The following is a 27,962-nucleotide window of genomic DNA, read 5'->3' as shown; positions in this document are numbered from 1 at the left end:
AGAGTGTTGGAGGGAAACCCCCCAATGCCTTGTATTCCTGTTGGATACTTCCACTAGTTCCTGGTTCATAAATCTTCATGTGTTGACCATGATCTCTGAGTGTGTTATGGAAATCTGACTAAATCCTTTACAGATAATTCTGATTTCCAAAGCACATGCAAGATAGACTTGGTGTCCAAAAGAGTTGGTACTTCGTTGCACTAAATTATCTTTGCCCAAAGTATTTCAGACTTTTCATGTAATTTAGAATTCAAATGTTTTTTGATAGTACTGCTTTAAGGGAGAGCCCAGCTCAGACATCTGCAAACTAAACACAGGAAAGTAAGCCAACTGAAAGCTGTAGTCATGTAACCTGAGTTCAGAGTATAGGATACTTCCTGTGGCAGCATTATGTCATACATTTATTTTTAGTCCTTAAACACATACTTCCTCTAATGGGATCAGCAGTTCTCTTTTGGATAGAAGAAGCAGTGCACTTTTTTGACAGTAGGGATTCTAAGTGTGTCCGTACATGCACTTTAACATCTGCTTTCCTTTTCCACTGACATACTGTCCTGGGATCTGTGGATTACTCAGTAATAGGAGTGGCACTATGGAAACCAGTTGCTTTCCCTTTTGTGCCCATGACGAATGAAATTCCTCACAATTCATGAGAATTTACTGAGCAGGTTCTGAAACAATTTTCACAGGCAGGTGTAAGCAAAGCATGTCACACAAGGTATTTGATGTTGTCTTTGGGTAGTGATAGGTTAGATAAAAATGGGGTGGCAGTTTCCAAGAGGCTGGCCTACAGAGGCTTTCAGAGGACATGGGAGGATATTGGAATATTTGTTTGGTCTAATGGTTGTGTTGATCTGTTAGGTAACTAACATCTGCTGAGCAATTCCCTCTTTTGGAAATTGCTGGCTTTCCCTGGAGAAAAAAAAAAAAAGTGGTTAAAAAAAGAATGTATCTGGAGTGCCTTAGGCAAAGGATAACCCAGTGCTTCTGGGCACAAGGCAACAAGAATAAAACAATAACGATGGAAAAATTGCATCATTAGGAGGGAGATGATACAGTAGTTCTAAGCAATGAATTTCACATCTCTTTCACATCTCTAATTTTAATAATAGGTCTCATATGATCTGCTTGTTAGGATCTATTTAGTTTAGAATTCAAGGATACCCTCAACTCCTTCCTGTTTTTAGGGGGGAAAAACCGTTTTAATCTTATGACGAGGTTGGTGGGTTTTTTTTTTTTAACTTGAAGGAATTTGTATTGCCAACCAATTTTTTTATTCTGAAGAACTGCTAATGTGTAACATGATCTTCAGAATCCAGTTTTCCAAGAAGCAGGAGTTTAGAACAGTACTGTTCCATAAATTATATGGAATAATTTGGGTTGGAGGAGATTCTCTGGTTATCTGGTCTGATACCCTTCACTCAAAGCCAGCCAAGTTAAAATACATTGAACCTCTGAGTTAGATCAGGTTGTTTGGTGTTGTCCAGTCAAGTTTTAAATACACCCAAGAAAGGAATTTCCACAACGTTTTTGGGTCACACTTGCTAAAATTTGCCTACCTTTATGGTAAAAATTTTCATGGCATCTAATTGGAATATGCTTTGTTGCAGGTTCAGTTGGGTTTTTGTCCCATTGCTGTACATGACTGAAAAGAAGATCGCTTTATTTCTGTAATAATCACCTGTTAGATACCTGGAGACACTGATTATATTCATTTTGAGCTGCATGTCTTCTGCATGCTGAACAAATTCAAACTCTAGTGTGTCCTCAGATAAGGGTGTGTTGGTGGCTGACCACTAGACTTGCTGTGTTCTTCTGTTATTGCTGAGTGATTAATGTGGCAGATTAAATTCAATTTATGTACATGTCTCATGAGGAAAAATGTAATCCAAATAAGTGATAAAAATAAAGGCATCTATACCTTCAGACATAATTAGCATTTGTAGGAAAATAAGGTCATGGATAGTTTTATAAACATTTTACTCTGAAGCAGCTGCAATACATAAAGAACAAAAAGGGGAGGGGGGGAAAGGAAGTACAATTAGAACATAGAGACTGGGAAATAAATTGTTAGGAAAGAAACTTATTATTAAATGCTGCATGCAGTTCTGGCTACCTGGTCTCAGAAACAGTGGGATGTACGCAATATAAAGGGGCAAAGTACATCTTCTGTACAAAGACAGACTGAATCAAAAAGTTGCATCATTTTAGAGAAAAAATTAGTATTAACAGATCTGATCAGGGCATATAAAATCATGAGTTTCAAGTGGAACCTCAACAGGGATGATTAATTCTTGTTTCTTATAGTGGAGGAATTATATATGAGTAAGTTCAAAACCAAGGGGAGTTCTTTTTAATGTGGTGCTGGTGCCTGAGCATGTCTGTAACTGATTACAACAAAAGCAGAGAAGCCAAAGTAATATTGATGGAACTAAATGTTCTTGTTGAATGGTTAGATGCAACATTCTGCTTAGGCAGTTTCTAAGCTGCTTGTTGTTGGATGTAGGTAGTGAAAAAGCATGCTAGCCCATTTTCCAGAGGTCTTTGTCAAAGTACTTTGTGGTGGTCAGAGACAGCATTCTGGGCTAAATCGATCTTTGATCTACACAGCATTGCAATTATCTTGTTGTTTTAAAAAATTAAATGCCATATAAATGTGAATTAACAGGCAAGGAATTATTAATACTAGCTGGAGACATGCAAATTATTTCCAGAAATAACTTTCAACGCTACTTTAATTTCCTCCAGAACGGGATCTCTCAAATTCCCAAACTATTCTCATAATAAATCTTTTTATGGCAGCCAATCTTCTGCTTTGCTGAAGAGAATATCCATGTGTGTAAATGGCCATAATAGAAGCATGGGTCTTTTATCCATTCCATATTTAAATTATGGAGTTTTTTGCTGTAAGAAGTTGTGGATGCTGAAAATACACCAGTGTTCCAGGGAAGCTTGGCAGTTCATGGAGATTGCCAGAATATTGAAAAATACAGTGGAAAAAGAAGTAATGTCCAAATTTATGTATAAAGAAAAACAAATAATAATAGGCTTATGAAGTCTCTCAGTTGTTAATGGTTTGAGGCTGGGAGAGTACATACAGGCTTCCTTATGCTTGCATAAATTGTAACTAATAACTTAGTGAAAGCTAAATATTATTCAAGTTTATTGAGCTTTTAGAAGTTACTAAGTGCCTTTATTTTTCTTGCCTCATATTGCTTGTCTTCTGGACAGCAGCATGTTGTTCCCTTTCTCAACCAGAACAATCTCAAGGGAAAATATTAAAAAAAAAAAAATCTTGAAGCTTGTTAAAGACTGAAGGGTGTTACTACTGTGTTGAGCCAACCACTTGAAAGACACTTGAGGATAAAACTGCTAAGTTCCTTATTGTAATGCTTAGAAAAATTTGATTTTAAACAAGAATGTTTTGGACAAGTAGCCTTTATTTAAATTTGTGCATGATAAAGCATTCCAATGGAACATGATAATAATGTTTTCTTTTTTGTTGTCCTGTAAATCCTAATGCTTGACTCTAAAAAATGAACTAAAAAATTTAACAGCTTGGTTTATAATTTGGCAGATGAATGTGTATTGTGTAATCTAACTGTGACAGTGGGAATAATTCTGAGAATGCTCAGATATTAGATACTATATTTATAGTAACGGCACTATGTAAAATAATAAATTTTTAATTTTTAAAGAGTTGTGGTAGAACAGCAGCATATTTTTGGAGTATGTGGTATAATTGCATTGCTATATACTTTTGAACAGAAGAAATAATTAAAGAAATATCAGAATATATGTTGAGATTTTCAGTGACCTGATCAGGGAAGAACATGTAGCTGTGACTTTCATATAATAAACTTTTAAGTTTTTGTTACCCATTAGGTGTTTCAGTGGCACAGAACAAATAAACAGACTTTTCAGTACAGCTGCTCTCTGGTCTAATACTTTTATCTTAAGGATGACTACTTTTCCATCTTCTAGGGAAGCCTGGGAATTGTTAAATCTATAAAAATTACTTATTTTGTGGAGCTAATTCTTAACTTTCAGTGCCTTAAGGAATATTAAAGTCCTTAAAGTAGAAATAGGTTTTTTTCTATAGCAATCAAAATGTTTTGTGTATGAATATGAATGCAGTTATATGTAGCAATTAGGTGCTGTATTAGTATCTGAATTAGCAGCTCTGGAATATGGCCAGCTTGTGTTAGGAAGGCAGCCAGTAGCCTGGAGGAGAAGTACTTTAATATGTAATAACTGCTCTAGAGAGCTCTCAGTATTCTGGCAAGCTGCACTTGTAATTTCTTGTATTACTTAGGACAGTTGTAAAATCTGTTTGAAAAAATGTGGAAGACAATTCCATGTACATTTTTCATACTGCATGAAAAAGTGTGCTTGAAAACGTACTTAAAGTGAGATCAAAAATTACTTGGATCTATTGAATGTATTTTAAAGAAACAAATTTCTTTATCGAATGAAGATATCACAGCAAGAATTATTTGCATTAGGGCATTTAAATATTTACTCACGTACTGTTCTGTTTATTTTTGGTGCAAGGTTTCTTCACAAAGGAATAAGGCAGTACATTTTCTTGATCTGTGTACAGATATGAAGTTTAACTTCAAGAATATTCTTTTCAATAAATAATAAAGCTGTTCATACAAGACATGCCAACCATGTCTCTAAATTACATTTCTGTAGGCTAATGAGAGCAACTTACTAACCTGAAGTAATAATTTAAAGGGTTCCAGTTTTCATTAGGTTGCAGCATGGTCTCCCACTTCTGCAGTGGGACTTATTCCAGCATGACCATTCCATTCTGAAATGCTTCAGATAAGGCATCATCATTTATCTTAACTGTCCATTGTGTTGAAGACCAGTGTGGAAACCTTCTCTTTTAGGCTCTGCCCTGTTATTATTGTAATAATAAGAGAGAATCAAGTGATAAAAAAGGCATAGTTTTTTTATGAGTACCTGGAAGCACAAAGAGACAAAATCAACATGTTGTTAGTTTAATTTGAGCTGAATGTCTCTACTTCAGCCTTTTATATTTCAATTATTTTATTAGCTGTATAGGCCATTAAAAAACACTGTAAACCTTGACTTCACTAAGGAGAATGGAAATAAAATCACAGCCTGTAGCTCTAAAGTAATTTAGTCTGTTACTTTATGCACACTACTGAAGCTCAGTTTCATATGCCGCCTTTCTTTGCCTGTTTTGTCACCATGAATAGGGTCCATGTGAGACTGGACTCTCAAAATCAGTCATATCTGGTGGGCTTGTTTCTTATCTGTTGTCTTTTTATCTTTTTGTACCTTTTTGTTACCTAGGAAGGGTGACAGGTGGTTCAGCCATTCCTTGGTACCTTCATACCACTTGAAACTTCTGATGGATGCTTCTCAAGACTTGGCTGCCTCTTGGCCTTGCAGGAGGGGGATTCTGATTCTTCGTGCTGCCCTGCAAATCATGCAGAGGTGCTCAGGACTGTTCATGGTGGTGTAGCCACCATTTATTTGGGAGGGTGACAGGCTGAAATGGAGATTCTGTTCCGTGTTTGCAACTTCCTTTGGACAGTAAAAATGGCAGGCTCACTCTGGGAAAGATAAATAAAAGGATGAGGAGTCTTGTAGAAGTTGGACTTCTTAGAAGCTTTGTAACTGGCTGGTCTCCAGGCTGTATGAGAGCATCTCCTCCCCCAGACTGTGTTTACAAACTGGTTTGTGTAATGTCTTGTCCCATCAGTAGCCATCAGGGCTGTAATAGGGGACAGATATCAGAGGAGTTATGTCCTGCCACACCCAAGGTGCTCTTGAGCATTCCTCAACTGCAGGGAAGGACTAGACTGTTCATAAACTTGGTCTTTGCTGTTCAGGCAGAGTCACGGGGTCTTTGCTCTTCCTAGTCTCTTATGCTGTCCCTTCACACAGCTTGAGGTTTTCCTGCAGAGGTGCAAGGCTGGCAGGGCTATCATGTATGGGGTAGTCCTACACAGGAAATGGCCATAAAAGTACCTCACTCTTTAGATTGTGCCTTGAAACTCTATTTTTTATCACATGATCAAAAAATCCCAGTAACACACATCCCTTCCCCAAACAGTCAGGCCATGGTTTGTTGAAAGCATTGTTTGGCCTAAAATAAAGGTTTTGTTTCTTGTACTCGTTTCTGGTTATCTCTAGCTGTCTATTCTCTTGTCTTTCATTTACATTGTAAACTCATGGAAGAAACAAGTTGTTGCTTGTTGGCTTCTTTTTCTGTCTTTAGTGCCTTGCACGATGAGGTCTTAGACAATGTGGAGGGTTCATTGGCACTTCAACAGCCTATCTCCTAAGCCTTGGTAGTGGCAGATCTACTTGCAAATATACTTCATTTAGTCCTGTGGTTATATGCTTTTCCAGATAATTTTGCCTCCATCACTGAATAACAACTGTTTATCTAACTATGTTTTTAGGAAAAGTATTCTAAACAAAATTCCAATTACACAAATTTAAAACTCTTTCAGGTTGAAATAATTGTCCTGTCTTCTGTACATTTTGAAATGAAGCTAAAATATTTTTTCCAATTAATTTTGAATTAGCAGCTTTTCCCACTTCCTGTTCAGACCATTTTTTTTCCCTATATAGGTGGGGACATTTCCAATATATACGTTACTATATATATATATATATATATATATATATATATATAAATACTAGTTGTGACTATTAGCTGTGCTAAAAAACCCCACTTGTGGCTGAAACTATGGTGGACTCACCTGAATCAAATCTGAATGATCTAATAAACCAAGTCCAGTTTTCACAATGTCTGTAAAGCTCAAGTAGTATCAAAAGTAGTGAAAATTTCCCATTATGTATGGAAGTGGTTTTACTAACTCAAGTTTGTTTAGTCTAAAGTAAAATCACATTCCTAATGTTTATATTACAGTCTGAAAGTCTATTGATTACTCATTATTGATGTTCAGTATAATCTACATCTAGTAATGAAGCTTAAAAATTATTAGTCTTTATTCAGCAAATGTACCTGTTTAAAGTCATTAAGGTCTAGCATTAAGTCAAGTGAAATAAACTAACTTATGTCAGAATGGATATGGATCCTCAAAGGTATCTTTAATGACTTAGACATCAATTTGAATATTAGGTTAGTTACTAGACAAGTATCTGTGTGTTTATAAACAAAAAAAAAGTAGAAGTAATAGCTACAAAAAAGTTAATAGCATTCTTTGAGCTGATAAAATCTAAATTAGTTGATTATGTAAATTATTAGGCTTTTTTTACCATGTTAGGTAAATACATTTTAAGATGTAATTAAATGTTTTTTAAATAGTTACCCAGATGCTACCCAACTTTAGTTCAGCAACATAAAATCCTAGGTGAAAACAAATATTAACTGAAAGCTGAAATCACTTGGTTTCTAAAATGTTGTCTTTTTTTTTTTTTTTTTCTATTTTGCAGCATGGGTAAGCTCTCTTTCTATGGGAATGGTCTTCTTCTGCTCCCCAATAGTCAGCATATTCACAGACCTGTTTGGTTGTCGAAAAGTAGCTGTTATTGGAGCTGCAGTAGGGCTTGTTGGACTCCTTTCAAGTTCTTTTGTAAGGTAAAAAAATTAAATTCATAACTTTCAAAGTATTTTATCAATTTTTTAGTGTTGTAATGTTGATCTAATCCACAGAAGGGTTAAACAGTGGTACTTTATCTTTAGAAAACTTGTTTTATTTGGGTTTGGTTTTGTCTTTCAAATTATGACTTGTGAACTTTCAACTTAAAAGGTATTTTTAAAAATATAATGTTTATAAATAAAAACAAGAGTCCCCATCTAACAGGAACCACTATGTATAAATATATCAACAGTAGGACTAATGCTATAAGATCAACAGCATTGTCCAGGATAAACTTATATATTTGCTTGATGTATATTGTATAACAGGTATATAAACATTATTGTTGTCTTCCCTTCTTGAACCGTCCTCTTAATTGTCTTTTGAAACAGTTTAAGTGGTGATAAAAACATAGTAGGGCCTCCAGGAAGCTGTTGAAATTCTAGTGAGATTGGATGTTTTCTTCTGTTCTTACTGGTCCAGTTGCCAAACATGGGGCTAGAGAAAACCTTGGTATATTGACTTTAAATAAAGCTTATTTCTTTTGGGTTTTTTTCTTCTGGTTTACAATTAATTTGTATGTTTCTTTTCATTTTTTCATTTGCATGTAACTTTTGCAGAGTAAATCTTAAGAAATTCAAGAGTAACTGATATGTTGCATGTACCCTGTAGAAGATGAGGAAACAGGAAATTTACTTAGTTTAGTCACTGTCAGAAATTGGTTAGTGAAGGTAGAGTGTAAAGAGTAGCAGGAAAATAATCCAGTTACCTCTAGTTCTCACATGATTTTTTTCTCCCCACCCTTAGCAGAATAAGTATAGGAACAATCAAGCTACATTCAGAAGAGCTTTCCACTTAGGTGTAAATGTATTTACACAGGCAAAAAGCTTGTGAAAATATATTTTCTGTGCTTGTACTCTGAATCAGATGGATGTGAGCTGCTGTGATCTGAATGGTTAATCCTGGTGCAAATATTTGACTTAATTAATTTTATTAAACAAACAAACCCCCCACTTCTTGATATGTTTTAAGAAGCTTCTTACTAGATGTGAGGTAAAAACTAAAAGATGTCTTGGAAAAATCTTTCTTCCTCCTTGCTTCCTAGTAGTATGTTGAGTGATGAATACTAAACCACCCTTGTCATTAGATAAAGATCATTCTTGGGTTTGTCTGATACCCAGTGGAACAAGGGCACAGAAGAGACATGCAAGAGCAAGTTGTTTTGTAAAGGCTTTACAAATATTTCAGCTTAACTAAACTTTAAAGAGCACTTTGAGAGGTGTATTATTGTAAGAGTACATGCCAGGTTGATGTGCATACTTGGTGTTTCATTATGTTACTCACACTAAAATGATTTATGCCCGTGATGTTATCATTTCATTAAAGGAGTATAGTTCAGATACAGAAGTCAGTGTTCTACAAGTAGAATATGGTAAAGCAGACAACTGTTACTATGATCTACTGCTTTTGCATTGCACTAATTTCTTAATATAAATTTTATGTCTCAGGAAATTAAGATGTAAGTGTTTATAATGCAGGACAGTATTTTAATATGCATGTTGTGCTACAGACTCTTTGAGTGAATTTACATATGGAAGCAAAAGTTCGCTGTCTTCACTCTATGATGTTGCTCCTCTCATTTTGTAACTTCTGGTTTTATATTTCCTGGTTATTTTCCATTAATAAAGGTAATAAGTCCTCCTTATGTTGTTTCTGCTGGCTTATGTTGTGTATCATCAGTTCCAGAAATTGATAGTTTAATATAAAAAGTGACAATATTATGTTACACAAATAATTATTTTTATAATTTAGAGTTCCTGGAGTCAGACCTTGGTTAGTCAAATACTGTTTTCTAAGAAGTTCTTTAATTGCATAGGAAGCTTGTGGAATCTTATTTTTTTACACAGGGGTTCTGGCAGGTTGCATCCTGTGATGAAAAGCACTATGTAAAGCATTCATGCTCCTTAAAAAAAGTTAAAAAGTTAAAAATATTAACTGCTTTCCAGAAGTGCTTCAAATGCAGATGGTAACTGATAAAACAAGGGGTGAGGATTCATTGTAAACACAGCATAAAAAAACTATATAAACTCTCATGTGCCACCTCAGAAAACTCATATAAAAATTGCTTGCACCCTGCCTCCATTTAAATGTTAAAAAATGTTTCTTTCACTAACTAATACTACAGCACTAATTATACTGATTAATAATTGTGATTAATTATACTAATTATACTGATGCTGTTACTTCATACTTTTAACATTTCTTGCACAAGTACTTTTTATTGATATCACATGTTTGTGATCAATTACAATGTCTGCTTTATTTCAGTTGTAGAGTAAATGGTAATAATAGTGAACTTTATGATGAAGGTCCACCTTGCTATAAGATGAAATGTTTAATTCCCTATTAACAATTTTTTTAGTTCTTTCTTAGCATATTCAATATATGTATCAATTTAAAATATTTATTCCAAAGGAGACTATTTGTCTAAAAAAATAATACCTAAAGAGTCTATAATTTATTAACATATTACATTACAAAATTTTGTCAGTATTTAAATATTTTATTTTTCAGTATTAATGATGTTTGCCATGTTTGTTACCTTATTTTCATAACAAAATGTTTACTTGATTTCTCTGTGTTCATGAGGAGAGCTCAGTATTACATTTGAACTCCTAGCACAGTGAAGAAATGTATAAATCAAAACAGTACAATTTTCTTTGGGGAAAAAAAAAAATCCAAAAACCCAGCAATGGTTGAACTTACATTTGGCTTATTTGCCCTGACAATGATTTTTAAAACTTTTTTTAGCCACACTATTTGATGTAATTATAATTGAATGTAATTTTTCTTTTTTTTTACCTGTGAATTCTGTGAAATTTTTCAGTGGAAGGAGATCAATAGAATACTTGCTGAATTAATCTGATACTATTCAACTGATGCTATTCAACTATAAGTATACACAAACTCTTATTTACAGTAGTGACTTATGTTGATTGATTGTGAAGCTCTGTTGTTGTCACTTCCAGGTGAATGAGCATCCACTGCCTTACCAAACACTAATGATTTGTTCTTTTCCTTTGGTACAGCACCATTGAACCTCTGTATTTCACCTACGGGATCCTGTTTGCCTGTGGCTGCTCGTTTGCCTACCAGCCGTCCCTGGTCATTCTCGGGCACTACTTCAAGAAGCGCCTTGGACTCGTGAATGGCATTGTCACTGCGGGCAGCAGCTTGTTCACTGTGTCACTGCCCTTCCTCCTGAGGGTCCTCATCGACTCTGTCGACCTGTTCAACACCTTGAGGGTCCTCTGCATCCTTATGTTTGTTCTGTTCCTGGCTGGATTTACATACAAACCTCTTGTTCCCAACACCAAAGACAAGGAGGGAGGAAAGAAGGGAAAATTCAAATTACCTCCTGCAAAAAAGATTTGCAATTTCTCAGTTTTCAAAGTTCTCAGTTACCGAATCTGGGCTTTAGGGATTCCAGCTGCACTTTTTGGATACTTTGTGCCTTATGTTCACTTGGTAAGTGCACATTTCTTCCTAGGTGTGATGTGTTTGAAACTATACATACTTGTCTTTGTGCTATTGATTAAGAAGCAATGGGTGATGGGAAGCCAGATTTAAACTGCAAGTTGTGCTGGGGAGAAACACAAAATTAATTTGGATGTTGTCTTATTAAAAGAGTTCTTTAATCAGAAATACTAGTTAAGCCAGTTCAAATCTTTGTTCTTTGGTCTCAATGCAAGGTTTAAAATACTTTAACAATGAAAAGAGACATTTGAAAAATATTCTATACTATTCCTAAGAGAATTCTTTATTTTGGTACTCAGATGCATACATTGCAAATGACACTTGTGTGTTTTAGATGCAGTGTGAAAGAAGTAAATGACAGGAAACATGTTAGAAGTGTAAATTTTGTTCATATGTATTGAGATTTGTTAAAGTATCAATTTTTAGGATCTATTGTATTGACCATTTTTCAGGTTTATTAAAAGCAAAATATGTGGATTTTTCTGTCTCTCAAAATTCAGCCTTGTAGTTTACTAGTTTAGCATTCATGTAACTGCTCCTCTTACCCTGTCCCTCCCAGCTGCCAGGTGAGCTGTCTTTTATTGCTGTCTACAGCAGCTGATGGAGCTTTGTCTTCTGGTGATGGGGAAGATGTGTATTAGCCATTTGCTGTACATGTGCTAGAGTTGTTTCCCTAGCAGGTGTTTTTTTTTTTTTTTTTTTTTTTTTCCCTGTAGTATACTCCTAAACTAAGAAATTCAGGAGCAACTGGGAGATGCATGCATTTGTATCAGGCTGGCTGACACACATTGCACTGTTTAAATGGTGAATTATTCTTGGACAGCTTGCTGGTGGTGTTCTCTTAACTGAAGGGGTGTAAACCAAAAGGCTTAGAAGGGAAAGGTGGGGAAAAGCTCGGAGTCTCCAATGATGCTGCTTTGAGACCATTACACATCCTCATATTAAGAATATTTGATAGAGCATGAGCTAGTAGAACTCAGTATGAAAACAGAAGGGTCATTTTAATATTCATTATTCACCCATGATAGAACAGTGAAATGAATGGTAATAAATATATTCTGTAAAAAATTCTTCAGTGGTAGACAGACAGAGGCTTTGTATGCCTCCTTTGAGAGGGGAAGCTTCAGCTCTTAGTAAAACTTAGACTGAATAGTTCTTGTCAAAATCCCTCCCTGAAACCCACAAGTTTTCATTTTAATTTACTTGTATCTAAATACTCGATTATATTTAAAGTCCCTGTGGATCTGAATAAATCAATGTTTATGAAGGCACAGCATGGATTGTGCCCTTCAACACAGATACTTCAGCTCAAGTAGATAGCTCTGGATGTTTTTTATCCTAGTTTTGTCTGCTTTTGATAAAAAAGCCACACTTTGTGTACTTCCAGAAGTACATAGAAGTATGTACTTACAAATAAGTCAAAGGCTATAAGAAAAAATAAGGTTTTTCACTGGTAGATCTATCAAACCAGAGACTACTTTCCTCAGCTTTTGAAAATGAAAGTTACTATTATTTCATTGTTTATTGTATTTTTAAAACTGTAGTAACTGGAAAAGGGATGTGATCTTTAGATAAGTGACAGCTTTTATGTTGAAATTCTTGAATTTTTCCCAGTGTTAGGGGTGGCTGACACCAGCCACACTGCTAGAAAGGGATGCTGGTTACAAGTGCCCTAAGAAAAAAATACTAATACAGTGAATGTCATGGCCTCTGACCTGGTACCTGTACTCACCAAGTCCCATTTTTCCCACCTGGAAAGACAGCTTCTGCCAGAATGGCTGTGTTTGACCATGTCATGAAGCACAGGTGGCACTGACCCTGCAGTTTTGGGGTCCTTGTGTGTCACCGCTTGGCCCATGGTGGCTGGGGGCTGCTGGCTGGGTGTGCTGGAGTCACTGTCTGGAGTCCCTGTCTGCCAGCCTGGCACTGCTCAGGAGCTCCTGAGGACCCAGCCAGGATCTCTCTGTGCTTTTGTGCCATCCCCAGTCTCTGTTCATGCCTCTTGCATTTTCTGAAGCCTGTTGGAAAGGAGAATACATGCTGTGACCCCTGTAGTAAAAAAGAAGTAAAAACTTTTTTGGGCTTTGAAGTAACAGAATTAGCCAAGTCTTTGCAATTGAACTCTTTGCACTTTTGCAGTTGAACTTTTTTGCAGTATTTGCTATTTGGAGTAAAAGTTGTTAAAACTGAAGAAACAACCTGCTCATTAACTAGGCTCTAATTTAAAATTAAATGCAATAACAAATTGATTATATGGCATGCTAGATAGGAGCTGGTAACTCTTGCCAGCTCCTTGACATGAATCCTGACTGGTAGGTATTAGGCATCAGATTCCTTTTGGCTCTTGCAGGGGAGAACCAAAAGGGAGAGCTTTTCTTATCCCCATTTAATTGGTGTCAAATTCCATTAATAGGTGTTCCATTACATGTATCTTGGGAATCGGGTCGAGATGAAGACTATAAATAAGTTTTGACTTAAGTTTATTATATATACTTTCAGCATTAATTGAGATTGTTGAAGAACAAACTGATAAGTCATAAGATTACTAAATCAAATGGTTGTTATTCCTCTCAATTTTAAAATCAGTCCAAACTAGTGACTGAGATTTTTTTTTTTTTTTTTGGTGCCTCTCTAAAATAGGCAGACAGACAAGTAAAATCCTTGCTTAGTCTATTTTGGTTTAAATTGTGAATTCATAACAGCAATCTGTAGAATCAGTGGAAAACGCTCTTTCCAAGTGTTTTTACTAAGGACTGTCTCACAAGGAAATTAAGTATATTTGAAAGAAGGTATATCTAGTCTTTGTGCCACTTGTCCTGTGCTTGTTTCGATAATAAATAGAGAACCTCTTTTTTTAGCAGTCTGATGTTAAGGGCTTGGTGTTGTTCTCTTACCCTTAAAAAATATTTACTCAATCAGGATCATGCATTCTTAATTCTGAGGAGCTTGTTAGGTCATTTCTGTTAAAATTTGATACAAGACCACATGCTCAGTAGCTTACAAGATGTGGTTGCCTTTTGTGCTTTATTTAGCAGAGTGAAAAGAAATACTGCTTAAAGTGGATGTTGTCACTGCCTAGTCTTCTCTAAGCAGTGACTGAAGTCATTACCAGGTTTCAGTCTGAATTTAGGAAAATATTAATTATGACACTTACAAAAAGGGGCCCAGTATTGTGTTTGCAATATTGATATAGCAATATTCAGTTATGAGGAATACTGCTAGGACTGGTAATATCATCTTAATACTTTCAGTGCAATGGTTCAGTCCTGTAGAAATTTGTCTTTGGGTGTTTGCAAGTATGGTTTGATTTAGCAGTTACTTTTATTAAATGCCTCTTGCTAATGATGGGTCCTGCCTTATTTATAGTATTTGACACCTTGCAGGATGAAAAACTGAATTTAACAACCAAGTAGTTGAAAAAAAAAAAGTACACATATTTATTATGTGTTCTCCTTTTAAAAAAAGCAACTGGATAGTAGATAATGCAATAAAAATGTGTCTTGATAGAGTTTATCTTTCTAAGTTTAAGTATTTGTTATGAAGAAAATGCTCCTAAAGAATGACTAGATATGTTTGAAAATTAGGCTTGCGGTTTAAATGTGCTGCAGGCTTGTATACAAAGCTACCCATTAATTGATCTGTGAAAATGTGACAGTTCCCATGATACTGCCTGTCCTCTTAAAACTTCAGAGTAGCTCAGGAAAAAGATTTCAGTATTTTTCACCTTGCTTTGCTGCCTGTTTCTTAATTTACTGTGTAGATCTAGCTTTTCTTTTTGATGCTTATCCATGCTCATGTTCCACAATGGGTACACACTTGCATATGTAGAGATTTTTGGTTAGCAGTAGCTATGTGGAGTGTATATGTTCTGTTTGCTTCATGTTTAAGAGATGAAAAAATGGCTTGTGTCCGACCATGTTTTCCAACAACTGTCTTAGGAGAATCTGTCTTGGTAGGCAAATAAGTACTGGATTTAATGTCCTCCATAGATAGATGCTGAAGATTCAATGCCTCATTGCTTCTCTGAAATCTGCATGTGCCAGGAATAGGTTCATCTAGATCTCCAGAGAACAGGGAAGTGAGAGTGCAGACCTAATGCTTAGGGGAAAAAATAGATAGATACTTCTGCTGAGAAACAAAGCATCACCTTGGACTCTGCTCCAAGATTCTTGGAAAAGAAAATTCATTCTCAGAATGAAAAGTAAAGATGCTTCCAAGCAATTTTATTCACAGGAGAATCATGAAGCTGGTTATAGTTGCTGTAGAGTACATGTTAGTCAAAAGAACTTTTTCATGCATATAAACAAACTCATTTTCTTGGCTGCATCACAAAATCAGACAACTTGGATAAATATCAGTCTGTCCTCTGGGTGGCTGTGTCTGGCTCCAGATCTTGTGTTTGTCACTTTGAAGTTACCGAGTCTAGTGCTATGCCCACAGTGTCTGTCCTTGGACAAAAAGACAGTGCTCTCTGCTGGTCTATGTTTCCTATCTTTTGCTGGAACATACATTTTGTTCCTGCTCTTTAGATAAGAAAAGTAGTCTTTTTCACTTTAGAAACATAATTAACAGGAGGACTTGCTGATATGGATTAGAGCTGATGCAGACTTTTTTGCTAGATTTGATTCCTCCCCCCACCTTCTGATCTGTAGTGTAAGTTCTGTGTCTGTTGTGTGATTTAACTGTTCTACAGCTACTTTATCATCTTGGAGTACCTTTTTAAATCAAGCCTTGAGGATGACTTGGCCTTCAGCTCTGTTCTTTATGAGCCACCTATTTGGCTAAATGGCTGCCCATTTCTCATTCTCTATCAGTGATGTGCCTTGTTTTTGTTAATAAGAGATCAGATTCTGCTGTGCAAATTCAGTGTGTTTTGAACCTTTGCTCCCTAAAATATGTGCCAATAAAAACTGTTGTCTTGTGCAATCAGCTTGGAGAAATGAAGAGCCAAGTTCTTGTGAGATCCTCTGTAGTTACAGCTTTCATAGGAACTTGTCTGAAAATCTTGCTGTGTAATTTGAAAGCTGTATTTACTTCCACATACTCTGGAAGTTTCTAAAACTTATTCAGGAAAACACATTCTATCTACTTTTCCTGTTAAGAAAAATTGACATTTTCCACTTGTAAACTGCTCCCTCCCCAGGCAAAACCTTTGGGTCTTTAGGAAGAATTATACTGGAAAAATATAAAGGAGGTATAGAAACCACCTAAGACTCTTCAGGCAGATCTGAGCTACTGTACTGGGATAAGCTATGATAGTCAGAATGAATCTCACTGCAGTGTTTGATGTCCTGCCCAGCAAGACCCTAATCATCATCCATAACGCTTACAAATATTTCTGTAACTCTTCAAGCCTCCCCTGAGGGGGAAACACACTGATGTTGTGTTCCCTAAATGTTGTTAGATATGACATCTCTAAATTACGTCTCCTCATTTGAGAAATGAGTGTTTTTGCTTCTGCCCTTGTCCACATACAGTGGCAGTGGCTCTGTGTTCTCTGCAGTGGGAGGCTTGCCCAAGGAGCCATAGTAGAAAGGATTTACCTTACAGTATGTGAAGCTGTTCAAGTTTTTCATTGTGTGCAAAGTCCTAATCCTACACCTCTCTCCTCCCTTTAATTCTTATGGCCCTGGATTCCACTGTGGAGACAAAGCGAAGGACAGAGATAAATGTTTTCCTCTATGTCTGAGGGCAGAGCATGGCAAAGAGTCTGGTGTGTACTCTAAGGACCCTAGTAACCAAAAATCTCTAAACTTTAATGTACAAACTCTGCATATCCACAGTAAAGTGCATACACATAACACATCTTGTAAGGCAATAACACATCAATTCTTGTAAGGTAAGTGCTGTCTGTTTTGTGAACCACCTGTATTATGTCATAAAGTTGCTACTTTTAGAATGTTGTGTAAAATAATGCTGAATATCCAATGTGTGTTTCTGGATTTTTTTTTTTTTTATTATTCAAACTGGAAAAAAAAACCAGCCTCCATCACTCCATTCACTTGCTTTTATGGGCTGCTGTTCAAGAAACCTCTTCATTTCTTCAGATCTCCTACATCAGTCATTTATCTGGTCTACCACGTCTTTTATTTCCCAGAATCTGCTGTTAGTCTTGTAATGGTAGGAGAGTATCTTTTAAATTATGTCCAGTACTAACCATAACTGTGTCAAACAGATTTCTCTATACTGTAGGTATTCTAAAAAAGCTAAAACTAGGTATAGCTGTCAGTTTTAGCACTACTACTTTTCTCATCCACTTAATCTATCGTATTTCTTTCTCCAATGGAAGACTAACAAGACACTGGTTTTGTAAAGGTCTGATGTAATTATTAAGCACATATCTCTGAGACCCAAAATCTTCAGTGGCTCCCTGTGCTTTACTTGCTTTTCTAATCTTTGCATTTATCTCCCTTCAGATCTCAACATCTGCTGCAGTTTGACTGCCCAGGTTAGTGAAATTTTCCCCCTTTATCCCACTTCTGTTTTCCCATTTCTGTCATTATCCTGTTCACCTATTTCTTTTCCAGTATTCCTTAATGTTGACCTAGAAGTATTTATTCTTGGTTAGATCATCCACTTTGGACATTGGGGGTGATGGTGGGAAAAGAAATAAATTATTTCCTACTTGTAATTGCTATTGAAAGCATATTTTAGATATGTTTGTCAAATAAGTACTGAAGACAAATAATATAGGTACAGAAAGAACGGAAACAAACAAGAATAAACCAAAAGTTTTCTGTGGGTGTTTTTAGAAGTAAAATTAAATGGAATTAAAAAAAAAAAAGGTAGCAGGTATGCTCAGGTGCAAGCTATGTGGAGCATAGCATGAAGGATAAGAGCAAAGCAGTCTTCCTCAGGTCTGTGCAATACTGGCAGGTTGAAAGGTCTGAGTTTCATTGTGATTTCCTTTGTATCAGTCTCTAACAGCACGCTACTTCATGTACTCTGGTGTAGTACAAACTATTTGGATAGCAGATGGAGTGAAAAATTCAAAGAGTAAATTGCAAAGTGTTATCTTTTTTTTTTTTTTTTTTTTTTTTTTTTTTTTTTTTTAAAGTTTTAATGCTATTTTAATGGTAAGCTCAAAATCCTGTGTCTTTGGACACTTGAAATATCTTGATTTGAACTGAACTCTTGAAACTCTTCATGTGCCCAGAAGTCTGAGATCACAGCTGGTTTTGCCCTGCTGTCCTCGTACAAAGTAACGAACACTCATTGCCAAATTGCTTCTCTCATATACAGACCACCTTTTGTGTCCAGTTCCTGCTCCAGGAAGAGCTGTATGGAAAACCTCTTTGCTTTTTAATTCCTATTCAGACTTGTGAATATCTCACCATGTGTTTTGAATCTTCTGTCGAGGAGATCTCAGAACCTAGCTCTTTGTATTTGATTGTAGTAATTGTCAAGTTCTGAGCTATTTTCCAGATTCTTTTCTGATGATTGAATGAAATTTTTCATTACTACTGAGCAGCATATTTCCTGGAAAAGGGAAAAGTGGTTTTGGATTGCTCTAGGAGGGGGGAAAAAAAAGGGAACATAAATGTCTGTATCCTGAGTAAGGACTATCTCTGTGTAAGGAGGAGAGACTATCATTGTCATCTTTTCCTTAAGATTTAAATGAAAATTTGCCTGCTTGATTCAATTTCTCAAGGCCCTGATCCAGTCGATAGTGTATTTAGGACTGTCTTGAAGAACTGAGAAAATTAAGAGCTTCTATTCCCCAGTAGAATGAGTCAGGTGCTTCACCCAGGTTTGTGAAAGCTGAGGGGGTTATGACCATGTCCACAAGTAGATCTCTAATACTGAAGTGCTCTGGATGCCCTGGGAATTCTGGGATGGTTGACCAGAGGTTTGAGAATCTGTTTAGATTTTACTTGCCTAGGTCCTATGGTTTAAGGAGTCTAGTTTTGAGAGATGTGATATGAGTAGTACAGATGCTGTTGCTGAGCAAGGATGTCAGTCTCTATTAGGACACAACAATAGCATTGTACAGGATATTCTAATCCATTGTTTTGATATTCCATAATTTCTTAATGGTAACAAATCATATAATGTGCTTGGTTTTAATTACATAAGTTGTAAACTGGTCATTTTATTACATTAGTAAATGCCACAAGGATTTATGTAATGGGGAGGGTTCTCACGAACAGGACTGCTGGGGTATGGGGTATGGTCCTTGTGCTTTTATTATCAGCCTCATTAGGTGGTTGAGACAATAGGAAGATGAGATAAGAGGAATTAGAGTTGTTTGTTTTCCTTTTTCCCCCACAAATCTTTGTTGGTCCTTAGTTTGTGATGTTGCCTGTTGGATGTTTTTAAATAGTTCTGCCGTTATTCTGGAAATTCAAATGATTGTGATTGACATCTAACTCTCTAGGATGTTCTGATAGTAGCTGATTTTGGACATAGTTGAGTTTTGAGAGTAAAGTAGGCTCTGGAAACACTCCTTTAGGCTGTAAGAAACAGGTAGAACTGAGACTGTAAAATATGGATTGTAGTCACAAATAGGAATAATTTAAAAATGGTTTTATCCAATAATTTGATTATCATCCCTTGTGTACATAATACTTCATTTCCTGTGGATCCCTGACTTTATTCTGCATCCTTGTGCTTAGTCACTGTGAGCTTCTAAAGATGCGTGTGTGCCTTATCTGTCTTGCTGCTGCTGCCCAAGCCACACCAAGCCACTTGTTTTCTTCACATGCTCTTTAGGATAACAGCTCTGAGATTAAAGAAAAAAAAAATTATTCAGGGCATATGGCTTCAGGGCTAGCTATTTATTGAAAAAAAAAAAACAAACCCTCAAAATTATTTTAATTGTGTAATTGTCAGCCTTGAGTATTTTTGAATTTTTAATGCTTAGGGTTTTTATGTTACATAGGCTTAACAGTTAACCTGTTAACTGTTGTGTTTAGTTTTACTTAAGAAATTCAGATTATGCTTGTTCTGAATCTTCATGATATATGAATTATTGTGTTTAATCTGCTTTACTCAGTGGAATAAGAGAAAAGTTTGCTGTTAGTATGTAATAAATCACCTTGTTTATTTAATTTTTTCCTTGTTTTTTACATAATTTAAATTGATGAGAGAGAAAAAGAAGTATTACCACTGTTGGGGCAAGTGTGTAAGCAGGAATTTCTTGAAGATGTGTTTATGCATATGTTCTGGTTTGAAAGCAAAACCAGTGAGAGACCCCCAGTCAGAAATACAATTTATTGGGAAAAGGGAAAAGGAACAAAACACATACAATGATACAAAAGGAAAAGCACTGACAAAGTCAGAATACAACCTGACACTCCTTTGGCCAGCGTGCTGGTAGCAATCCAAATTGGAGTGGCTGCAGTCCTCCTGGAGTGGCAGATGTGGTTCTGTTGGAGCAGGGGTCCTGTAGAAAAGGTGTAGTCGGTACAGTGGAAAACCCCAGCTGTGTCCTCTTGGGGACCTGTGGGAAGGCTGGCTGTTCTGTCTCAAATCCCAGAATATATCTAGGTGGGAATGCTTAGCTCCTCCCCCCTGGTGGAGCATCTCACAATGGGCTGATGTCATTCTGAGTCATGGGTGGGTCCTTGATCACCTGTTAAACAGAAAGGGCTCCTGGAGGGAGTTATCTCTGAGCCATGTGGCAAGACATTGATGGGCCCATTAACAGGAGATAAGGAAAACTGCCTGGAAGACAACTGCTACACAGATGGTAATAGAAAACATCCTGATTTTCAATCTTGGACAGCATATTTGTCATGTGAAGACAATTAGCTAAAGTAATATTTCTCAGAAATTCTCAGGATATTGACACTCCCTTAAAAATTGATCCAGGTTAGGTATTTGTAATGTTATTTCTGTCTCTTAACATGAAGATCATCTTTTCTGTAGAAGTGCAGGAGTTGCTGGCTTGTTCTGCTGTTTTTTTGCTCATGAGTGAAAGTTTATCTGGTGGGGTCTGGACTAGAAATGTATTTGCCTTAAATGATCTTCCTGGTGCACAGTATCTTATAAAGCTCACTGGCAACCAAGTTTCTTTTTCGGTTTCTCACCCTCCTTACCTGCTACTTTTGTGGTGAGTCTATATGTTGGAGAATAAACAGTGACTTATCCAGAGTTACTTTATGCTCTGCTTCTTAGCACTTTCTGAAACTTCCAATCATCCAGGCCGGCTCACTGCAAAGAAAGAGATCACCAGTCCTGGCTACAGTGTTGATCCAGCTGATGGGATGGCCAGGGTGCTACCTGGCCTTCATGCAGCAACTTCTCTCTGGCGTGGAGATAACTAAATTGCATAGAAAGTCATGCACAGTCTGTTCTTATAGACCTTCCTGGAAATGGGTTGTCGGGTTTTAGGGCTTTTGGTGCTGATTCCACCCTACAATCCATACTGGTTTCTTGACCTCATTCCTGCGCTTGCACCATTCTGTTACACTTATCTCCAAGAGCCAGAACAAGGACGTTTGTCCTGGAAAAGTGCTGCCCTACCTTTGTATGGCCCCCTTCTCCAGCCACACACTGTTCTTTTTCACAGTATATTATTGCCAACAATCCTTGGCTGTTATTGCCAACAATCCTTGGTTGGCTCCACAGCTATCTGGCTATCAGTGTTTGAGACATGCACATGAGCCACCTTATCTTCTAGGCTTCTACACCCCCTCAGCTCTTTCAGAAAACTTAATTTGGAGCAGTTAACAGTATTTCTAGTATACAAATGGTGCCAGCAGTACTCCCTAAGCATTTCCTTTTATCCTTATGCTTGTTTTCAGTGAATATGTCGGGCAGCAGGACTTGCATCAGTAATTGAGGAAAATGGTGGTTTTAATGTGCTCAGAGTTTTCTAGGTTATGTGCTGCCGTTGGCCATCTCTTTTGGTCAGAGAGACTATTGCATTTAGCCTACTAAAGCTTTGCTTGATTGGTAATCCCCAAAATGGAATATACATGGGAAGAATGTGGTTGACAGAATTATTTCTTACTAGTTCATAACCATTTCTTTCAATTTCAGGTTCTTGGTGTTTGGAAAAAAAGGAGCTACAGCTTTGCTCAGATTGTCTTTGATTCATTGTGTGAATGTAGCTGAAATGCATGTGCAGTGAAGGGGCGGGCTTAGAAAAAACTGGATCTTGGCTGTTTGGAGAGAGGTCAACCAGAACTGTGTATCAGAAAGCATTCTAGCTACTACCAAGTGGCTGATATGTCTTCTAGTCTCATTCTAACAGTAATGAGAATTTGGACAACAAGATCTGTGTGTGTCACCCTGATAGTAGAGAGGTATAAAGGAGAGTGCTGTTGCCAGGGATGCATTCAGTTCTGGTCTTCACTGGCTATATATCTTTAGTTGGAAAACTGGATTGTACAAGGATGAATTATATTTTTTAAATAATGAAGAAACTGTGCTACTCTGGACTATAATTTTGCCTGAGCTAACCAGGTCTTTTCTACATTTGGAAAAATCAGACCTGCAATTCAGCATGCACACAGCCCTGAGTGAAGAAGCTGCTACATTACTGAGAAAATGCACAACACACATTGAAATGCTTTGGCCTTTGTGTGGCTGGGTCCCTGTTTGGCTGCTGCAGACAATGCCTGAAGAGTCATATAATTCTGTATAGTTCTGCAATGAGGAGAGCATTAATACCTTGAGAATATTCACAAGTCATTGCTCATTGTGGGATTTTTGAGTAGATCTAATAGTAAAAAGTGGGAAAACAGTGGAAATCTGAATCTTGCTTGAGCTACTTCATGAAAATATTTAAGCTAGAGTTACACTTACAGTGCTGAATTAGTCCTGAATCACTGTATTTTCGGACAGTTAATACTGCTGCTGCTTACTTAGTGTCTGTGTCACTGAAGATTGAATATGCTGTTTAGGATCTGAGCATCAGCTCTGAGAGATCAGGCCAGGTGACTCAGGGCTTTGTGCTCTTGGTCCTGAAAAACCTCCAAGGAAGGAGACTGAACAAGTTCTCTGCACAGCCTATGCCTCTGCCTTCCTGAGGAAAAAAATTCTCCTTGTAACAGGTTGGAAGCTTTCTCTAAGATTATCATGTGCTTAAGAGTAGGGGAAGCAAAAAAAAAAACACCAAAACCAACCAATCAAAACCAACAACAAAACAAAGAAACAAAAACCCCACAAAAAACAACAACAACAAAAAAAAAAAAAAACAAAAAAAAAACCAAAACAAAACAAAAAAAAAACCAAAAAAAAAACCACCAACAACTAATTTAGGTGTTTTAAAATTGGGATGAGTAGTGGTTATTTTCTTGCTTAAGGAGTTAATTGTATCAGTATTTTCCCTTCTTGATCAAAGAGTGGCAGCATTTCAACCCTGCGCTGCTTTGAGAAATCCAGTTACTCAGTTGCAGGTGCAGGGTTAATAGTTATCTAGATACAGAGCTTTATCTTGACTCTTGAAAAGCCTCCAGGGAGTGGATGGATCAGGCCTGCTAATTAAACAATCTGGAGGCTGGAGAAGCCTGGAACAGGTGACAAAAATTGCAAAGAACACATTGGCTTCTCTCGCCAGCTGGGCCAGCAGGTGCTGACAAGCACATAAAGGTAGGAGTGGGAATACTGTCAGCTTTTCCTTTTCTCACCTTTGGCAGAAAGGGAATAAGTAGAACAGCTTATCTTTTATGTTTAAATGTCATTTCAGATGAAAAATTTCATCAGATTCTGTTCCTAAATGTGTCTTACAAAGCAAAGGAAAAAACAAAGCAAGCATCTAACTTCTTTAAGTTAGAAGTTTTCCTTTAAAACTAGAATAAACCTCTTTGGTTTTTTTCTTTCTTACAAAATTGGTTAATTAATTGGACAAATTAATGTTAGATTTAATAGGCTTTCTGTGACATATAAAAAAAAAACCCAACAGATTTTATGCTTAAGAAAATTGCTTTTACTCAGCTAGTCCTATTTTCCTCTTGGAAAATAAGTTTCTTCTTCTTAAAATCAGTTTCTTCTCTTTGGTCTTTTACATCTCTGAACTTTCACTTATTTTTACTTGTTTACTTTTCTTGTTCAAAACTACTTATGAACATGGAGACTGCAGGACTGTGCAAATGATTTCTACATCTTCTAGTGCCCATTTTGGCATATTTGGTATTACCAAGCACGTTCCAAAAAGCAATAGTGTAAAAAATCTCTTGTGGGTAATTTTCTGGTCTTTGGGGATGATTAAAAATAAAAACAAAACCAAAACCCAAAAAAATCATTGCAAAAACCACAAACAAAAAACGCTGTTCAAGTAGAGAGACTATAAAAAAATCCAAATCCATCAAGCCAGCCTGGTGATATCTAGATCTATATATCTAGATCTATAAATCTATATCTATCTTTTTTTTTTTTTTTTAACCATGACTTGAAAAGTTGGGATTACTGACACTGATAGTTCACCCTGTTGTGGTCGATGGTCAATTCCTTTAGTTCTTCAGGCTGAAGTGGCTGATAAATCATTCTTCCAGTCTGCCCTGTTCATTGCTGCTGAAGCTGCTCCCTCTCGTGGGAGTGTTTGCTGTTGTGTTTGGCACTGCAGCTGGCTTCTGCCTGCTTCCTCCTTGCCCTTGGACACCATGGATGTTGGGATGAGACCTTCGGAAGGGCCCCTCCTACTTGCACTGTCTTGGCTCCAGCTCTCTCTGCTTCTTGCTCCTGCCCTGAGCTATGTTGCCGGCTTGGTAGCCCGTGTGGCTTCTGTGTTACTTTGAATCTATCATTAGTAAACTCAGAGTGGGTGGAAAGAATGTTTCTAAGTTATCTTTTTTTTTCTTCTTAATTAGACAGAGCTTTCTTGTTTTCCTGATTAAAGTTCATTAGTTGTGGATAAAGCAGCAACACATTTCAGATTGTTTTTATTGTGTTGCACTAAATACTGCATTTTAAAATCTGTAAAAGCAGAGTAAATCACGTGACCATTTGTAACTGAGTTTAAGTGATTGACAGATTACTTCTACTTGACTCAGGTTTTCCAAGGTCTATCTTTTTAATTCTAAAGCAAATTTATTTTCTCTTTTTAAACAGATGAATCATGTAAAAGAGAGATTTGGTGACAGCGTGCCAGAAGAAGTGCTTCTGCTGTGTCTGGGCATTACTTCAGGAGTTGGCAGATTGGTCTTTGGCAGAGTGGCAGATTATATTCCTGGTGCAAAAAAAATATATCTACAGGTATGTGTTTATTGTTTATTTATTCCTTCTGAACTGTGGATTCCAAAGGATTTGGTTTCGGGTACTATTAATAAGTAAGCAGAATTAACTGATTGGAGATTCAAATTTGAGAAGTTTCAAAACTCTAGGAAACTCGGTGTATGACTTTTGATACTAGGAACCTTTGGTGCAAAGCTTATGAATCTTTCATTTTTGTTTTTCATGCTAAGGAAATATCTATTTCCTGCTGGCTGTTTTCAGCTGGGAATGAAAGAAATTACTGTTCATTAGCATGTGAGTGAGAGCCTTCGGGGATTCTGTAGATTCTGCTTTCTCTGTTTTATCCCTGATTATGATTTTATAATGGCTTTCCCCAGATAGGGGAAAAAATTAAGCCGTGTTTCTCTAGTGAGGATTTTGGTTCTCTTGATCTTTGACAGGCACTAATTTGGTGTCAAATATGTTCTGTGCATAGTACACAGGGGTATGGCCATGGTGATAGAAGAGGTGCTTAGTTGAGGAGATTTTGCAGGAGGAGTCCAGGCATCCAGAAATGCTGAAGCTTGGAGAGGAAGGAGGATATACACTTCTTTCCCTCCACACTTTTTTTTTTTTTTTTTTTTTTTTTTGAGAAACTAGCAGTGTTAGTGTGGGATTTTGGAAAAGCTTTAATTCACTTTCATATTGGCAGCTTCGAGGAGTTCTTCATTAGGTCTCTTAAAATGAATAGCAAGGGAGGCATCTAGTGGGGATTGTCTGCACTGCATTATGGAAATCAAAAATTCTTAGGAAAGAATTGCTGTTCTGCTGGAGTATTTGTTGTCATGGATACATTTAGACTCCTTGATGTTTTATTGCAGTTAGATGGAACATTGGTTTCCTGTGCTTACATATGGATGGTGCACAGGCAAAACTGTTACTGCTTTTATTTTCTTTTTAATTCTGCTTCATTTTGCTGAAAGACAGTTTTATTCCTTTAAGTTGAAACAAATATAATCTATGATTATATTACAAAATCTTTGTAAGTATGCATGACTATAGCAGTATATCAGGATTCTTTTTTTTAATGGAAAAATTAAATGTTTTCACTTCTGTTGAATATAAGCACCCTGAAATAACCACTCATAATATTGGTATTTTTACTTACAACAGTGAGGAGTCTAATTACAATATTCCAACTATCTTAAACTTTTAATACTTCTGTGACTTATTTCTCAAAAAATATTAGTGCATGAGAAATGACCATACACAATCACTGTAGGTTAGTGGATTATAATTACATTTTCAAAGCTTGCAAAATGGGTGGTGGAATTTCTTTGCCTGTCATGAGTTATGTTTGTTTTATTTTAGTATGTAACTTCTGAAGGTGGTAATCCATGGACTGATTATTTTAAAGTAAATACAGGCAGACAATCTAATTCACTGCAAATGCAAGGAGGTTCATCTGGTCCCTTACAATTTGCGAATTTGATGCAATACATTTTTATATTTTTTTCCTTGTTCATATTTAGGTGGCCTCATTCTTTTTTATTGGGCTGATGTCTATGATGATTCCACTGTGCAATGTCTTTGGAGCTCTCGTTGCTGTCTGTCTCTTCATGGGCCTGTTTGATGGGTGCTTCATTTGCATTATGGCTCCTATTGCCTTCGAGCTCGTTGGGGCTCAGGATGTCTCCCAGGCCATCGGATTTCTGCTTGGACTCATGTCAGTGCCTATGACAGTTGGTCCACCCATTGCAGGTGAGTGTGGGCAGGTTTGTAGCTGTAAATGTGATTCTGTGTTTGCATACCTTTTTGGCTGTGTTTCCCATTCCTGCACCACGTGCAGAGCTTTGATATTGGAGATTTTCTCTGTGCATGCTTGAGAAAATAAAGGAAATTTACCTGCTGCTCATGGGTTATTAATTTACTGCACTCTTCAAAGTATGCTCAGTCTTCTTCATTGTTATACAGGTGTAAAACATTCCTCAAAAGATAGATAGGTTTCCAGTTGGATTTAGGACCTGACATTTTCCAGTTTGTACATGTGACAGCCTATTGGTTGCTTGTATTACAGAGGGCCTCCAAATTAAAACCTGAAAATTAACTCAATTCCAAGATTTGCTCATGTTAAAACCATTGTGAGGATAAAGGCTCCAGTCACTTTAATTGGTCTTCATAAGTAAAAATGCTGGCTTTATTCATCCTTTGGTGGGAGACTGACAAGGTACAGGTTTTGAAGAAAACTTGGAAGTTCTTGGGAGGTAGAAATAGCTAAAGCTGTAATCCTCACCACTGATGATTTTCAGTGGTAGTTCACCCTGAGGTTTGGTGAGTGAAGGGTACTTCATAAGATGTAATTGAACTATGTAGCATTATAAAAGACAAAATGTTAATGCTAGAACAGCACAGACTTGGTGCTTCCTACTATCACAGCTATTAATATTTAAATAGAATTTGACTAATGGGAGGAATTTGGAGAGAGCAATTAGACTGAATTATTGGGAAACACGCTTCTTAATAAGAGGCCATGAGGAATGCAATATATGGAATATATCTAGAATTAGAAAAATGGGCATATTGATCAAAGGTAGCTGTTATCAAAAGGAAGGAGCATTTCTCTAAGTCATGGCAAGATACAGGTGCTGGAGAAGCTCAAATGAGCAACTTTCAAGTAGGAAAGATGGTGCATGTTTTTAGTAGATGTTAACGAAGCAATTTTTAATTGGTTGA

At 36.7% G+C, this 27,962-nt stretch overlaps 1 protein-coding gene across 1 annotated transcript in view; it reads left to right on the top strand.

Annotated features, from left to right (window-relative positions):
• SLC16A10 (solute carrier family 16 member 10) overlaps positions 1–27,962 on the top strand; it is a 66,000-nt gene that overhangs the window by 32,495 nt on the left and 5,543 nt on the right. The window contains exons 2-5 of the mRNA XM_053973908.1: positions 7,447–7,591; positions 10,682–11,120; positions 25,128–25,271; positions 26,762–26,990. Of these exons, the coding sequence (XP_053829883.1) occupies positions 7,447–7,591; positions 10,682–11,120; positions 25,128–25,271; positions 26,762–26,990 (957 nt within the window). The remainder of the gene's footprint in view (positions 1–7,446; positions 7,592–10,681; positions 11,121–25,127; positions 25,272–26,761; positions 26,991–27,962) is intronic.

The sequence above is a fragment of the Vidua macroura genome, chromosome 3 (genome assembly GCF_024509145.1).
Source record: "Vidua macroura isolate BioBank_ID:100142 chromosome 3, ASM2450914v1, whole genome shotgun sequence".
Lineage (NCBI taxonomy): Eukaryota > Metazoa > Chordata > Aves > Passeriformes > Viduidae > Vidua > Vidua macroura.
Note: the sequence above shows the minus strand (reverse complement) of the source record. Positions and strands in the feature narration are given on the sequence as shown.